This window comes from Eretmochelys imbricata, chromosome 9 (assembly GCF_965152235.1).
Source record: "Eretmochelys imbricata isolate rEreImb1 chromosome 9, rEreImb1.hap1, whole genome shotgun sequence".
Taxonomy (NCBI): Eukaryota; Metazoa; Chordata; order Testudines; family Cheloniidae; genus Eretmochelys; species Eretmochelys imbricata.
Genome location: NC_135580.1, coordinates 17,761,148 through 17,778,208, shown reverse-complemented (window position 1 = coordinate 17,778,208; position 17,061 = coordinate 17,761,148). Strand labels below are relative to the sequence as shown.

Below are 17,061 nucleotides of genomic sequence, written 5' to 3'. Positions count from 1 at the left end.
AGAATAAACAAGATGAGCACAAACCCCTTGGATTTTTAAGTCCCAAAAAACCCAATCAAATTCTTAAAAATCAGAAGTTTATTAGAAGAACAAAAAAAGATAAGAGAACAACACTGTAAGATCAGAATGGAAGATAATCGTACAGGCAGTCAGATTCAAAACATAGAGAATCCCTCTAGGCAAAATCTTAAGTTACAAAATGACACAAAAACAGGAATACACATTTCCTCCAGCACAGCGAATTTACAAGCCAAAACACAAAGAAAACCTAACGCATTTTCGAGGTAGATTACTTACTAACTTTACAGGAGTTGGAGAGCTTGCATCCTTGATCTGTTCCCGGCAAAGGTATCACACAGACAGACAAAAACCTTTCCCCCCCACTCCAGATTTGAAAGTATCTTGTCCCCTCATTGGTCATTTTGGGTCAGGTGCCAGCAAGGTTACCTGAGCTTCTTAACCCTTTACAGGTGAAAGGATTTTGCCTCTGGCCAGGAGGGATTTTATAGCTCTGTATACAGAAAGGTGGTTACCCTTCCCTTTATATTTATGACACCTCTGGAAAAGTTGTCTGCACATTCAGCTCACTCAACATCCATGGCCTTTGTGAGTAATGTCCCCATTGTGGGCATTTGCAGAATGGCAACGTGGTCCACAGTCTACACCTTGTTAGATATTATGCAATTACTACTGCATCAAGGGAAGGTGCTAATGTAGGGAAAGCAGTTCTGCAGTTCCTCTTCTGATGAAACTCCTAGCACTGCCTCCATTGAAACTGCGTGAGAGTCACTTAGTGTAATGGATATATGCAATCACTCAAAGAAGAGAGAATGGTTAATTGCCTTTCATAACTCTTGTTCACCAAGATATGTTGCATACGCCCATTATGTCAGTCACCCTCCTTCCATGACACATCAGAGCCTTTAATCTAAGGCTCCAATACAAAGGATCTGAAAGGTGAGCAGGGTACCCCTGCCCTTTATACCCTCAGCTCAGAGAACTAGGGCACTGACTGGGCTGCCCAGCATGGCCACCGCTACCACTTTTTCTAGGGCTAGCAGAAACTCTCCAGCACCAGTGCACAAGACATGCACACCCCTTGTGAAATGAACATATGCAACAAATCTTGAAGAATAACATTTATGAAAGTTGAGTAACCATTCTTTATGTGTTTGTTTTTATATCAAGTCCCATTCATTTTATACACTTTCCACAAAATACTAATGTGCTGCAGTGGGTCTATGGTGTAGTCCATTGCTCTCTTGGCTCTTTTTCAAAGGTCTCTTCTGGGAGAGAGTACTGCTGTCTGGGTTGATACAGAAAGTAAATATGGTTTGTCCAGGCGTCCCTTTATGGTAGCCCAGACAAGCTATCCCAGTCTTTTATTGTGTTGGTGGATTTGGGACTATTTTTATGAATTTTCTGGTTTATTTACTATACTGTATAGGAGTTGTTTGTTAGTATCAGAGTTTTTAATGCTCAGAATTCTCTAACTGAACCTGGTTGATAAGCCAGTGCCCTTTATATGGAAGTGATGTTACAAGAGATTCTCTTTTTTTCTTGTCTCTACCACCTTGTAAAAGAACTTTCATGCTCTGTCGGGGCAGGTGCACAGGGTTGAGGAGAAACCAAATGGATAGGTAGAATGCTCATTTCTTGATGTACCCTACATGTTTTCTTCATCTATGTAAAGCCAATCAGAGCTTGTGCCTTCATCAGTGGGGTTTTCACATTGTGGTGGTTCTTATGGACCCATAATGATGTCATGGAGAAAGAATAGGTGACAGCAAGTTACTGGAAGAGAGAAAATTTTGCAGTCCTAATGACAGTGGGGCAGGTTCCCAGGACTGATCAGCTGCAAGTTGGATTAGCATGGACTGGGCCATAGTGAGGGAACGAGAACAAAGAAGATTAAACTGTGATAGTTTCTAGTTTGCTGTGCATCATAGCTAGAGTTAGTAAGCCACTGTGGTGTCTTTTGGCTCTCAAATTGGGATGTTTTACCTGTATTCATAATGTAATAAAGTTGCTTAGGCATAAACTGTAAGCTGGCTGAGGCAGGGCCCAGGCTCTCTGCTGCACTTTACAAATAATAATATATTCATTCTATACTTACAAAGGATTTTCATATATTTAATCCAATGGAATATTTTTCTATCTTAAAAAGAATACAGAATTATGGAACTGGGTTATTGGCCAAATCCTCATCCCACTGAAGTCAATGTTGATAATGATAATTTGCCTTGTATGGATCAATGGAAAATACAGGATTTGGCCCTCTATGAATATCTTATTTTTTTTCTCCCTTTCTCTTTTTTAAACCAGCATAGATCACAGTTTTTAGAGAAAAGCTAAATAGTTGGGCAAATCAGAAGCTAAATTTCCATAATAATGAATGAAAGAAAACTGGATGAAAATTAATGCTGAATCTCAGGTTTCTTAATGTGTGTTGAGAAAATGTCAATTAAGTCAGTTACTGAAGATAATCCCAGCAACTGTATTTACAGCTCAAGCTGAAAATAACGGAGCTCTGCTCGTTTACCAAAATGTTTTTTTTGCTAGAACAATCACAGCTTTACCAAACGGAGTCGGCTGCTGTATGTATTAGCGATCTTTGGACAATATAAAATGTCTCTGGAACATCAGAGAATCTAACTCTTTTAGGTAATGGCAGCAACATGGAAGTAATAATCTATGTCTTTTAAATAATTACCTCCACATTTTCAAAACTTCAGCCTGGTAACTCTCATTTATAGTCAGTGTGAGTTAAACCCCATGCATGGCTTTTTTTTACATTGCCAGGGATTGCATTTAGCTAAAAGACACATTTCCCGTCAGATATTTGAGTCTTGTTACTTCGGCTGTCATTTTTCAATAATCTCCATGGAGACAGATATTATTGTATATGGCAACGAGAGTGACATGGCATCATTTGTGGGTTGCTTGACCAAAACGGTTCTTTAATTGCTCGGTGTCATTCTGATGATTGAAGCATTATTTCACTTTGCTTCTAATGCAGTGAAGAGATTACTTAGCCCATTCATCTCCTCTGCTTTCTTTGCAGCTTGCTCCCCTGGGACTTATGGGCAAGATTGTAATAGCATTTGTAAGTGTCAGAATGGAGGCTCATGCGACCAGGTAACCGGACAATGTCACTGCCCACCGGGAATTAATGGACAGATTTGTGAGGATGGTACGATTTCTGTTGTTTAATTATGTATAACTGCTGCTTGGGAGTCTTGTGATTTACCATTATTTTTATTTTTATTTATTTGTACTATGGTAGATCTTAAGAGTAACAAGTGAGATAGGTCCTTGTGCTAGGGAAAAGCTTGCTATCTAATAATAGGACTGACAAAGGGTGGGAGAGAAAAGATGATATCTCCATTTTAAGGATGGCAAACTGAGGCACAAAGAAATTAAGTGACTTGTCCAAGGTCATATAGGAAGACTGTGGCAGAGCCAGATATCGGACTCCGATTTCCCAAATCCCAGTCCGGTATCTTACCCAGCACAGCATCCTTTTTCCTCAATATATTTTCTGTAGAAAGTATGCCAAGAGAAGCTGGCATGGTATTTTATAGCAAAAGCTTGGTACCGTATTGCCCATCAATTGCTGTGTTTATTTGTGCACCCCTAGGCTGTCCAAAAGGATTCTTTGGGAAGAACTGTAACAAGAAATGTAACTGTGCCAACAATGGCTATTGCCATAGACTCTATGGAGCCTGTCTGTGTGACCCAGGGTTATATGGTCGCTTCTGCCATCTAAGTAAGTCTTAATGATTTTTCTAAATTATTTATTTAAAACATGCAGGGCATAATCGGAGTAAAAAGTCTCTCAACACAATTCAACAGGTTATTTAACAATGTGTAGCCCAACTGATGTCAGTGGGACTACTCACATGCTTAAGTTTGGCTCATGCTTAAGTGCTTTGCTAATTCAGGGCATATAAGAGCAGATAATGTTTACCAAGCCCATGGAAGTGTTATGTAATTTTCACTGATCTTTTCACTTAGAGTTGGGACCAGATTGTTGGTCAAGGCTAAGGCTAGATTTAGTGTTGGAGCAGGTATGTGGTTAGGTTTGGGTTCAGGCTGGGTCAAATCATGGGTTAGAGTTAGTATTCCTGGGATACTGTCAGATCTGGGCCAGATCATGGGGGCTAGATTGTGGGGCCTGACTCAGGTTGGGGTTGGGGTTGGGATTGGGATTGGGATTGGGATTGGTGGATGACCCACGCTAGGAATAGGGCCGGTACCAGGTCATGTACAAAACTGAGTTAGGGTTAGTGCCAGCTGGTGACTTGGTTTAGGATTGGGGCTGGCTGGTGGCCCCTGGGCAGGGTTAGTATCAAGGTCTGGCAGGCCAGAATTAGGGTTGGGCCCTGGGTCGGGTCTGGCTGGTGGGCTAGGGCTAGGGTTCAGCTGGAGCTGGAACTAGAGATGATAGAAAACTGAAAAATATTTCTTGAGAACTTTCAATATTTCAGAATTATTTTCATCTATTGGTCTTTAAAACAGAACCATTTTTTACATTCAAATGTTTTGTGATTTTTTTCCATTTTCAAATTAAGAATTGTACTAGTCTCTAAGGTGCCACAAGTACTCCTTTTCTTTTTACTAAAATAAAGGGTTTTCTTTTTTTGAAACTGCTTTTTTTAACTGACCTCATCATTACGTTGACCAAACAAAACTGGCTCTTCAACCCCCAAAAAACCAAATTCCCAAAGAACAAAGACAAGCGACTGACCACAGGGAAAGAAGAGAAGCACAATGACTGAGCACAGAAAGAAGAGAGGCACAGTAACCAACAGTCAAAACCAATAAAGATAAAAGGTACGATGACCAACAGCTGAACTCAGAAAAGAAAGAAAATTCCAATGGCTGAGAGCTGAACAAACACAGAATAATTAAGACTTAACAACTGAACATAAAAAAAGAGTAGAGAAATACAGTGATGGAACCCACATGTGAAGAAGAAAGAGAATGCTAATGATAACAGAACAGATGTGAAAAGAGAAGAAAGAGATGACCAATTATGAAGGTGAAGAAGACCAACAATGAATATAAGGACTGCAAAGTGAGAGAATGAAAAATGAAAAACAAATAAAATGAAAAACAAAACAAACATGTAAAGTATCTAGGGGGCTTATTATTAGAAAAATGGGGAAAATTGACTTTTTCATTAAAACTTTCATTTTTTGACCCGAAGTTTTGTTCAAAAGATTGCAACTAGCTCTACTTTTGAACATTTCTGATTATTACATTCACTTCACATTGCCCAAAATAAAATGAGTTAGTTAATACAAGAATTATGTAAACTGTATTTTACACACATACATGCTCATGTGTACACACTTGAGTGCCTGTGAGTGTACATATTTGCTCAGAAGTACAGTGAACTTTTTGTTTGACAGCAAAAGCACTCTCTGCAGATCTGTGTGTAGACATCTAAAATAAGTCATGTGCAATTGCAAAATTAACAATTCCATTTAATCTGGTTGCAGCTTGTCCCAAGTGGACCTTTGGAGCTGGCTGTTCAGAAGAATGTCAGTGTGTCAAGGAGAACACTCTGGCATGCAATGCCAGAAATGGTACTTGCACCTGCAAACCAGGTCATCAAGGGAACAAGTGCCAGAAAGGTATAATCTACTACTGATCCTTTTATTTCTGGAAAGTCCTGTTTCTATTTATTACATCTCACTGTTCCTCTCACATGCAGTCTTGCATTGCACCAAACTCTAAAGTAGTCTGCCAGTTGTTTCTCTGTATTTTTCCTACTCCAGAGCCAGGGGAACATTTGGCTTCATTGAGGTTGCAGGAGTATAAATGAGGGTAGAATCTGCCCAGCTGTTTTAACCTGAGCAGCTGACATTTGAGATGGAAACCTGACATCATTGAAGATAATAGGAGTTTTGCCATTGATTTCAATAAGGTCAAGATTTTATCCCAGGGATTTTTTTACACAGACAGTGATTTTAGAGCCCCAGGCTGTATTTTGAGGCAGCTGAACTTTTTGTGAATGATTGTGGCAGTGTGTTACTAGATCAGTTTTGCAGCTTTTTCATTTCTCCCTTTATGGTTTTTGTGGCTAGTGCAAAGGAAACTGTATTCTACAGTCACATTTCAGTATCTTCGTAATCGTCTGTGGACAGTTAATGCAGTAATGCAATATAGATAATTACTTCACATTTCCCCTTGAATTCTTATGCCATAGGGCAACTGGTAGGATTTTGATGGGGTTGGGGGTGGGTGGGGAATAATAATAATGATAATTATTAAATATCCTTAGTCCTCTTGGCTAAGGATCAAATCAGAACAAGCCTATTCTTCCACCTCTGAACTCTGTACAAAGGCACCCAAGCAGAAGTGTATATGAAGGCAAGCATTTTGGGGTATCAGAAGTAATAACATCAAGAGAATAAGTAGACTGAATTATACAGGCACTTTCAGCAGCTGTTTCTCATGAATTCATGTGCTTTTTTCTCTGGTATAAGCTAGGTCTGTTGTTGTTACTACTATAATTATTATTTGTTTTTAATGTAGTAATGCTGGAGGTCCCAATCATGGATTAGAGCCCCATTGTGTAGGCACTACACAGTGAGGCAGAATGTAGTGGAAAGTGTACTCTGAGGGTCAAATTCTCTTCTCACACCTCTTGCAACTCTACTGAATTGCTGCACTGGTTAAGTGACAGGAAATTAGGACCGTATTCTGCCCTTGGTTGTAGGCACAAAACTCCCACTCATGTCAGTAAGTGATGCATGGGAGTATCATAGAGCAGAAATTGTCCCTTTGACTCTTTTGTTCTGTTCTACTGTTATGAAAACCCTCTGCTGTGCTACTCTTAGGCTGTCATTGAAATCTATATTTAAACATGTCCTTATCCAGTATGTGACTCTGTATTTTGGATGGTGTTTGGAGGGCATCCCATGCGTAATGACCCCTTCTGTGTTTAATGTAAATGTTTAAATTTATGCAATAGTGAACACAGCTAGATTATCAATTATATTTCCTTGTAATGTTTGAATTTCTATGTCAAATATCGTTTCTGCCAAATTATCTAGCAACTTTTGTTTCAGTTTTCTCAGCTACTCCTTGTTCTAACATACGTTCTTTGTGCACTCACGTTTTTCAGAGTGTCCGCCTGGCTTTTATGGAGCTGGCTGTAAGCTGAAGTGCAGCTGTCCTGCTGATGCTTTATGTGACCAGGAGACTGGAGACTGCAAGCATCCATGCCCACCAGGTTTCCATGGAGAAAGGTGCCATTTATGTAGGTACCTGGAGGCATATTTCAAAGAGAGGTGTAAAAGTGGATTAAGAAATTCAGCCCTGGGAAACCCAAGTTCAGATACCAAAATTCTAGATATTATGCTAAATTGTTACTGACACAAATAGGCACGCTTCCAATGAAGCCAACTGTAGTTGTGTATACTGATGCCAGTGGTAAATTTGACCTCTGGTGTATGCTGGTGGTGATAGGCTCAGGTACTAGGGCATCTAGGCAGCATAATCGACCATCAGATGTGAAGAGAGCCACTTTCTGACTCTCTAGACTGGGAGGGGATGTTAGCTCCGTGGCAGATTATGGGTATAGGAAAGAGCACAGAGCTTGGAGGAGTGAAGTTGAGATTCCGTTCCTCCTTTCATTTGAAATGCAATATGTGCTGAATATATTGTGTCAGCTAAAGCCTGCAGACTCCCACTGGTCTGGGAAATGAGTGGAAAATATAAATAAATAATGTAGCAGCTCATTTTAATCCCCGGACAAGAGGCGGGTTCTCTGTCCAATGACATTCTTCTAGAGATGGACAACTGGAAGGAATTGCAGGATCATCCTGCCTGTCACCTAAAATGAGGATAAAAGATTGAGGATAGTTAAGAATACTTTTTATGGCTCCCAGTAACTTAATATTTCCTTTTAAAGCTTCAGGCCTAGATTTTCCAGAGTTTTATTGCACAGTTAATTAAAGATCACAAATCACTGAGACACTGGCACTAAAATAGATCACTCTATAGCAGTGCTACCTGGATTAAAATTGCTGTTGGTGATGCTTCCTAACGCTTCAGAATGTTTTCTTATGGTAACCACAGTCTATGTCCTCTGGCTTCTTTTGAACAGCCTGTGGCCCAGGGAAGTTTGGTGTGAACTGCAGGCAGAGCTGTGGCTGTGCAGGAGCACTATGCGACTCAAAGACTGGGCAGTGCATGTGCCCTGCTGGCAGAAGAGGTGTTGCATGTGATCAATGCTTGATGCTTGGATAGATTATTGTGCAGAGAACTTAACCTTTGTGGAGTTGGAATGGGGAGACTGGGGAGAGGTTAAGTAATTCTAGTGTCCATAAAAACTGGAACAAGGTAACACCTTCTATCTGCAGAATGGACAAGCTCATGTATCCACATGGACTTCATACGAACTTCATGGAATCCACTCCGAAGCGGTAGGAGTTAGTTCAGTCACCCTGCCCGTTCATTCCATTGTCTCTGCTAAGACTGCCAATAGAGGTGCCAGTTGCAATGGTGATTTGGGTAAGGGGCAGGGCTGGTGCTAGACAGGGAGATCAGGGCAGTTGTACTAGACTCGAGCTGTCAGCAGGTCTGTGCTGCTGTGTACACAGTGCCTCCTGCCTGGTTCATGTCTGCTGCAGGGAACAAGTGCAGAGCTCAGAGACAATATGGAAAGAGGGCCTGGGTATCTCCCTTAGCCATCCTGAAACCAGTAAGGGAAAAGGCCGGGAGGGGGAACAGGTGAGGGAGTAAAAGCATGGGGAAGAAGGGGAAAGATGGGGAAGGGGCAAGAACATGAAGCTACTGCTACTGGGAACAGTCCTAGAAAACCCTGCTTCCACTTCTTACCTCAGGCATTGGCTGTTGCCCTCATGATGAGGACATCTATCCACTCTACTAGGACTGCTGACTTGCTGCCTCATAAATAAAAAATATGGCCTTATGGCTAACGAAAGGATAAGGAGCTGAGAAATCTGGGTTCGGCTCCCATCCCAGTCATCAACTAACTTGTGTACCTCCGGTTCCACCTCATAAAATGGGGATAATGATATATCTCACAGGGGTCCTGGGCATTAATATTGGTAAAGCACTTTGATATCCTCAGATGGAAAGCGGTATGGTAGTGCAGAGAACTACAGTTATAACTGATTCTTTCACACACATCCCCGTTTCTCATTTTCTGATGGACTTCCCCAGACCAACAATATGTGTAATTCTGAGATTTGTGCTTGGATTCCTGATGCTTCACAAACGTTAGCTGAAGGAGAAGGTCAGAGGTCAGTGGTGCGTCTATCCATCGAGAGGAGAAAATAGGAAATTAGAAATCAGCCCAAACCAAATCCCACACCTGAGCACCCGGCTCTTTTCCTAAAGCTCGGATCTCTACCTAGCTCCTTCCCATCTGATTCTGGCCCTATCGCTGCAGGAAATGCAGAGTGTAGTTCTGTACTCTGTGGCGATGGTGGTGGTGTTGTTTTTTCAAAAATCTCTCTTCTAATTGAGGTTCTCCTTTTCCTCTTCTGTGCTATGTAACCCACTCCTCAGATACATCCAAACCAACCGCAACATTAGTGTATTGCAAACCATACAGAAATACAGGCCTTTTGTGATGGAGGTTGGAAGCGAGCCTCTGTGTCTCTGTTCAGATGTTTTCTCAAAGGGCTGCAATACAATATTGTGTTGATTTCTTTGGGGGTTTTGTTATGGAAGAGCTGTCGATCCATAGAGATAATTCTCTTTCCAGTTCTGCTTTATTTATTTTTTTAATTCCCTTCGGTAACAGCTGAAATCTGCAACTGTCTTGAGATAACAAATGGTTCCGTGCTCTTCTTTCTTGTTTCTTATAGATTGCCCTGATGGTCTGTGGGGAGTAGACTGCCAGTTCTTCTGTGAGACCTGTGAGAATGGAGGGAAGTGTAACAAAGTGACTGGAATCTGTGACTGCCCTCTGGGATACACTGGGAAATCCTGTTACCTACGTAAGTCATCATACTGCATGGGTCAACAAAAAGAAAGTCAATAGAGAAATCAGCCTGAGCACTGATTTTTACCTTCTGTCTATTTTATAAGATATTTGCTGCATTAGGATATGCTAATCAAAGTTTCAAATGCATTACAAATTGACCAGGATGGATTTATGGTGTTTGCCAGACAGAGAGAGATTAGAGAGGAATCCAAATGATGAGCTAAACAGCTGCACCAAATAATCATGGAACCATCAGACCAACTGTATGGCAATATGCTAGGCAGAGAGAAAATGACAGCACTAAAAGTAAAATAGGCTGATTTCCAATGGGAGTTGGGTATCTAGCTTCCTTTATGGTCTTTTGAAAATCTCAGCCATAGGGTAACACAGCCTTTGACTTCTGGTCACCAATTCAAATGTAGTTTATGTTGGTCTTGAAGGAAAGTCATTTCCACCTGGTGGCCGTTTGGTGGTCTCAGTCCAAGCCCTGACGCACTGGTGGCCACATCACCAAACTGCCACCATATGGCATCAATAGGCACATTTGGCATTTAGTTGGTTCCCTCCATTGAGAGATCATGGGCAGAATAGGCTACAATCTTTGGTTCAGTCCAGAGCTGAATTTGAGCAGTTTGGCCAGACAGTATGGGAAAGCTGCCTATGATGTACTGGTTGTGTGACTAAGCAGAGGACTTCAGTTGCTACTGAAACACCTAAAGAGGGAGTGGGGGGATTATAGAGGCCCCCTATATTCTTCCACTGGGAGTTGAGTTTGCCCCTCCAACCCTACAGAAGAATGTGGGGATTGATCCCCCCCTATATCCTGCATGGATCTTGGGGATCTACCAGAGGTAAGAGCTGCCACTGAACAACAGGCCCCTTTGGTCCCACTCCAGCTCCATGTCCCCCTCTTAGGGAGAGCATTGTCCCAGCTCGTAATATCAAATATGTCATTCAACTTTGGCCATGAATGTCACTGACATTCATAATTCAGGGTTTAGGCCTGTGCACTCCCCGCTTCAGCAGGAGGTTCCCTTTCCATATTTCCATTAACTAACTGATTTATTGGACATGCTATGAAGTTTATGAAGCAACTCCACTAAGTCAGTTGAGTGACTCCCAATGCATGGGATTAGGCTTTATTAAGCCCTGCTCTCTTAGTATATAAACTGCTGATATTTCGCTCATTTTTGTTTTTGTTTTCTGTGTTCGGCTAATATCAGATTCAGAAGGCGGAAGGAGGGCAGAACAAGTGAAGTGGTTGCTGTCTCATTTGAAATGACAGCCCATGCTTGAGTTAATATCTAGGTGAAAAATACCATCTGTCTATTTGTTTTCAGCCTGCCCCCATGGTTACTATGGGCAAAACTGTCTGTTGCAGTGCAGCTGTGATAGCAATGCTCAGTGTCACCATGTTACCGGAGAGTGCACATGTCCTCCTGGCTGGAGTGGCCATGACTGCAAACGTTGTAAGTCAGCAATGTATCCTCTGTACTCAAGTTGTGCTGTCTTTCATAAACTTAAATGGAAACCAAGGGAACCAAGGCTCTGTTTGTTCTTAGAATTGTCAGACTATTAAACTTTTTAATATATTTTTGCTAATCTTATTGCTTTTGAAATTGTGTATTTATAGATTTATACAGCCTGGGTGGTGATAATCCTTAATTATCTGTGTTCATAGTTTTGAAATAGATGACTGATGAAGCACAAAGTGTTCATATAAGCACCTATTTTAACACTATGCATCAATTTTCTGAACACCGACTGTGCCATTAGTATTTTGACTGATAGCCAGTTTTGTTTTACATTTTCAATACAGCTTAGTTTTAAGATTAATTCCCAATCTTTCACTTTGTCTGGAGGGAAGACTTATCTCAACAAGTGAGCAGAACAGATGGTTTTGTGGCATAATGTCACTCCATAACTTGTGAATATAAATGCTGTGTGAAATTCTGCTCTCTCTTACAACACAGTACAATAATAATACCTAGCTCTTATATAGAGCTTTTCAACAGTAGATCTCAAAGTGCTTCCCAGTCTTCAATGTATTTATCCACACAACTCCCTGGTGAGTTAGGGAAAAGTGTTATTATTCGTATTTTACAGATGGGGAACTGAGGCATAAATTGTTAAACTATTTAGGCATTGCTGTGCTCAGCGTTTAGGAGGTGACATATCATTTTCAAAAGGGATTTAGACACTTAGGAGTCTAAATCCCATTGACTGTCGCACATGACAGCTGCAATAACACACTATTAGTTCTTTTTATTATCATCAACATCATTGTAAAATGGAGTAGATTTTGTTCCTGGGCTGGTAAACTGTCACGCTGATACAACAAGGATGATTTTAGAACCACAGCAGTTCTGATAATGCACAGATTGTGGCAAATCTCTATTACTTCCATTTGTGCTAAATATTTTCCAATGAAACTGAAACTTCATGGCAAATTTTTCCATTGATTTTGCAGACTTCAGTAATTTTGATTCTGGTTTTGATAAATTCCACCCCTTCTCTTAAAGCAATGGGTGATTTTTCTATTCTGGGTATATTGGCAAAATTGAGGGTGGGGTTTGAGAAGGAACTTTCAACCTTTCCCAGAAACCTAGGGAAAACTCAAAGTGTTTTCGTGTTTAAATATAATACATATGTTTCTGGAAAATTGAAAAGTGTCCTCCCTTTTTGGGTCACTACACAGTAGAGCTGGTCAAAAAACGGTAAATACATTTCATATAATGACAGGTTTCAGAGTAGCAGCCATGTTAGTCTGTATTCACAAAAAGAAAAGGAGTACTAGTGGCACCTTAGAGACTAACAAATTTATTTGAGCATAAGCTTTCGTGAGCTACAGCTCACTTCATCGGATGCATTCAGTGGAAAATACAGTGGGGAGATTTATGTACATAGAGAACATGAAACAATGGGTGTTACCATACACACTGTAACCAGAGTGATCACTTAAGGTGAGCTATTACCAGCAGGAGAGCGGGGGTGGGAGGGACCTTTTGTAGCGATAATCAAGGTGGGCCATTTCCACCAGTTGACAAGAACGTCTGAGGAACAGTGGGGGGTTAAACATGGGGAAATAGTTTTACTTTGTGTAATGACCCATCCACTCCCAGTCTCTATTCAAGCCTAAGTTAATTGTATCCAGTTTGCAAATTAATTCCAATTCAGCAGTCTCTCCTTGGAGTCTGTTTTTGAAGGTTTTTTGTTGAAGTATTGCCACTTTTAGGTCTGTAATCGAGTGACCAGAGAGATTGAAGTGTTCTCCAACTGGTTTTTGAATGTTATAATTGTTGACGTCTGATTTGTGTCCATTTATTCTTTTATGTAGAGACTGTCCAGTTTGACCAATGTACATGGCAGAGGGGCATTGCTGGCACATGATGGCATATGTCACATTGGTAGATGTGCAGGTGAACGAGCCTCTGATAGTGTGGCTGATGTGATTAGGCCCTATGATGGTGTCCCCTGAATAGATATGTGGACACAGTTGGCAACGGGCTTTGTTGCAAGGCTAGGTTCCTGGGTTAGTGGTTCTGTTGTGTGGTGTGTGGTTGCTGGTGAGTATTTGCTTCAGGTTGGGGGGCTGTCTGTAAGCAAGGACTGGCCTGTCTCCCAAGATCTGTGAGAGTGATGGGTCGTCCTTCAGGATAGGTTGTAGATCCTTGATGATGCGTTGGAGAGGTTTTAGTTGGGAGCTGAAGGTGATGGCTAGTGGCATTCTGTTATTTTCTTTGTTGGGCCTGTCCTGTAGTAGGTGACTTCTGGATACTCTTCTGGCTCTGTCAACAAAGCCCGTTGCCAACTGTGTCCACATATCAATGCCCCTCTGCCATGTACATTGGTCAAACTGGACAGTCTCTACATAAAAGAATAAATGGACACAAATCAGACGTCAACAATTATAACATTCAAAAAACAGTTGGAGAACACTTCAATCTCTCTGGTCACTCGATTACAGACCTAAAAGTGGCAATACTTCAACAAAAAACCTTCAAAAACAGACTCCAATGAGAGATTGCTGAATTGGAATTAATTTGCAAACTGGATACAGTTAACTTAGGCTTGAATAGAGACTGGGAGTGGATGGGTCATTACACAAAGTAAAACTGTTTCCCCATGTTTATCCCCCCACCCCCCACTGTTCCTCAGACGTTCTTGTCAACTGCTGGAAATGGCCCACTTTGATTATCACTATAAAAGTTCCCCCCCACCCCCTGCTCTCCTGCTGGTAATAGCTCACCTTAAGTGATCACTCTGGTTACAGTGTGTATGGTAACACCCATTGTTTCATGTTCTCTGTGTATATAAATCTCCCCACTGTATTTTCCACTGAATGCATCCGATGAAGTGAGCTGTAGCTCACGAAAGCTTATGCTCTAATAAATTTGTTCATCTCTAAGGTGCCACAAGTACTCCTTTTCTTTTTACATTTCACATAGAATTTCAAAAGAAATTACACTTTTTCATCTAATTCAAAATGTTTCATGGAAATTTTCATTTTTTTGGACTGAAAACCACAAACTTTCAGAAATCTGTTTGTTTCATTTTGGAGTGCGAAAAACATTCTTTAAAAAAGTCTCTCCTTTTTCCAGAGGAGAGTAAAAACGAAAGTGAGAAGGGTGTCTTTTCCCCCAATTAAATGCATTTTTTTCCAAAAAATTTCTCCCAAAGTGAGAACTTCTCTCTGCACAAAAATGAATAAGCTTTATGCAAAGTAACAGTGATCAAAATTTACAAACTTCAGTGTCTAGAATTAGTCACCTAAATCTACGTTTAAGCATTCAAATCAGTGTCCTGATTTTCAGAAATGCTGAGTAAGTGCATCACCCATTGACTTCATTTGAAATTCACAGATCCCTAGATGTTTAAGGCCAAAAGGGGCTATTGGATCATCTTGGCTAATCTCCTGTATAACACAGGCCGTAGGATTTCATCCAGTTACGTCTGTAGTCAGCCCCAAAACTTATTTGACTAAAGCATTTCTTCTAGAAAAGCATTCAGTCTTGATCTGAATCATAGAATATCAGGGTTGGAAGGGACCTCAGGAGGTCATCTAGTCCAACCCCCTGCTCAAAGCAGGACCAATCCCCAGTTTTTGCCCCAGATCCCTAAATGGCCCCCTCAAGGATTGAACTCACAACCCTGGGTTTAGCAGGCCAATGCTCAAACCACTGAGCTAATGAAGAGTTCAAAAGATGGAGAATCCACCACTTCCCTTGGTAGTGTGTTCCAATTTGTCCTTACCCTGTCTGTTAAAAACATGTGCTTTATTTCTAATTTGAAATATGTCTGGCTTTTAACTTCTAGTCATTGATTCTTGATTATGCCTTTCTCTGATAAGTTAAAGAGCCCTTCAGTACCTGGTATTTTCTCTCCATGGAGGAGTACTCATCATTTCTGAATGTTAAATCACTTTGATCTAGTCGCTTTAATATCAGTTTATGCACTGGGGTAAACCAGTATAACTCCATTTACTTCAGTGGACCGATGCCTATTTACCCCAGCAGAAGATCTGGCCCTAAACATCTGGGTTTGAAAATGTTGGCTATTGTAACTATTTTCTAATCTCCCATCCAAATATAACACTGCCTGCTACTTCAAGCGTGCAGTTCAGTCTCATGCAAATGTTGTTGTGTTGCTTCGTAGCTTGTGATGCTGGCCGTTGGGGAGAGCACTGTGAAAGCTTGTGTGTCTGCAATAACAGTGACGGTAGCTGTGACCCAGTCACTGGGATTTGTTTCTGTGAAGCAGGATACTCTGGGAAACACTGTGAGCAGAGTAAGTGCAAGAGCATCAAAGTGGGGAATTCACGGTGATCAAAATCAAAAATTGTTTTTCCTTTTGATTATTTTTAGGAAGGCATCCACATTGGAGTTCTCCATAGATAGGAGAATGCACATTTTTCAGGAGGCTCAGATTTCAGCAGTGCTAGACAGGTTAATTAATCATTTGGATTCCAGGAGAGTTATTTTCAGAATAGTTTTGAATTGAACAGCTACTTTGGCAATTGCACTTCATGTTACGGTGATTGAATTGCATATATCTGCATCTTTGCTCCCTCATGTAAGATTTTAAGTTATTTGCCTTTTCTTCCAAAACTCCTTTAGAGCTCAGGCAGATAGAAATAGTTTACATGTCCACAATGGACGCAAACATAGATATGCTGATATCCTCCCTGCATCATAGCCCATATTCTGATACTAATCTCTTTCCCAAATACACCTCAGGTAATACCAGCTGTAAAAACATCATACAATGTGAACTCTTGTAAGGGGCAAGATTCCTTCCTGCCCCAGTCATGCCCTAAAGCATGAGATTTGAACACTGCATCTTGCCATCCCTAACTACAAATACCATTGTAGGTCCAAAAATTGTTCAGCTTCAAAGTCCAGCTGCCATATTTTACCTCATGACACTAGTTTTGTGGGCAGTATTTATGTTATTCACAATGTCATTCATGATGGGAGAAAGGAATAAACAAAAAGAAAGAGAGAAACGCCAAGAGGAAGGCAGATTAAAAAGGGGAGGAGAATGAAATATTGTATATTATGTTGGGCCTGCCCATTTGCTTCCTTCTCAAGATACTTGCATACCACAGTGATAGGAGCCTTAGATATTCCTAAACTAACTAGTTATTTATTGTACTTCCAGTTACAGATTCATCTTTGAAAGCCCACGTCATATTGTTTCTTGGGCTCTGTGATATTTTCCAGACTGCCTAAAAATGACTTTGTTAATACAAATGTTGAAGTCCTTCCATTTTAAAGGGATCTGGCAGATATCTACACAACTCATTTCAAAATAAGTTAGCAAGACCTATAAACTGCCAGAGAAGCCCTGCATTATTGTGTCTAGGCTAAGCTATCACTACCATTCAGCTCTGTCTAAAGTGTGTCTAATGTAAATTAGCCAGCTGGCCCTATTTTAATTGATTTTTCTATAGCCCTGGAGGATATTATTTACAGGCTGAAGTGGGTGTTTTTTCCTTGAGATAGTGAGTGAGATACCAGTCTCTCCTTTAAATTCCCAACAATTACTGCTATGAAAATCTAAGTCTCTTATCCATCTCCCAGATGTAA

General features: G+C 40.8%; 1 protein-coding gene across 1 annotated transcript in view; it reads left to right on the top strand.

Annotated features, from left to right (window-relative positions):
• Window positions 1-17,061, top strand: part of LOC144270210 (uncharacterized) — a 286,613-nt gene that overhangs the window by 230,326 nt on the left and 39,226 nt on the right. The window contains exons 15-22 of the mRNA XM_077826532.1: window positions 3,065-3,193; window positions 3,641-3,769; window positions 5,508-5,642; window positions 7,139-7,273; window positions 8,123-8,248; window positions 9,855-9,986; window positions 11,314-11,442; window positions 15,629-15,760. Of these exons, the coding sequence (XP_077682658.1) occupies window positions 3,065-3,193; window positions 3,641-3,769; window positions 5,508-5,642; window positions 7,139-7,273; window positions 8,123-8,248; window positions 9,855-9,986; window positions 11,314-11,442; window positions 15,629-15,760 (1,047 nt within the window). The remainder of the gene's footprint in view (window positions 1-3,064; window positions 3,194-3,640; window positions 3,770-5,507; window positions 5,643-7,138; window positions 7,274-8,122; window positions 8,249-9,854; window positions 9,987-11,313; window positions 11,443-15,628; window positions 15,761-17,061) is intronic.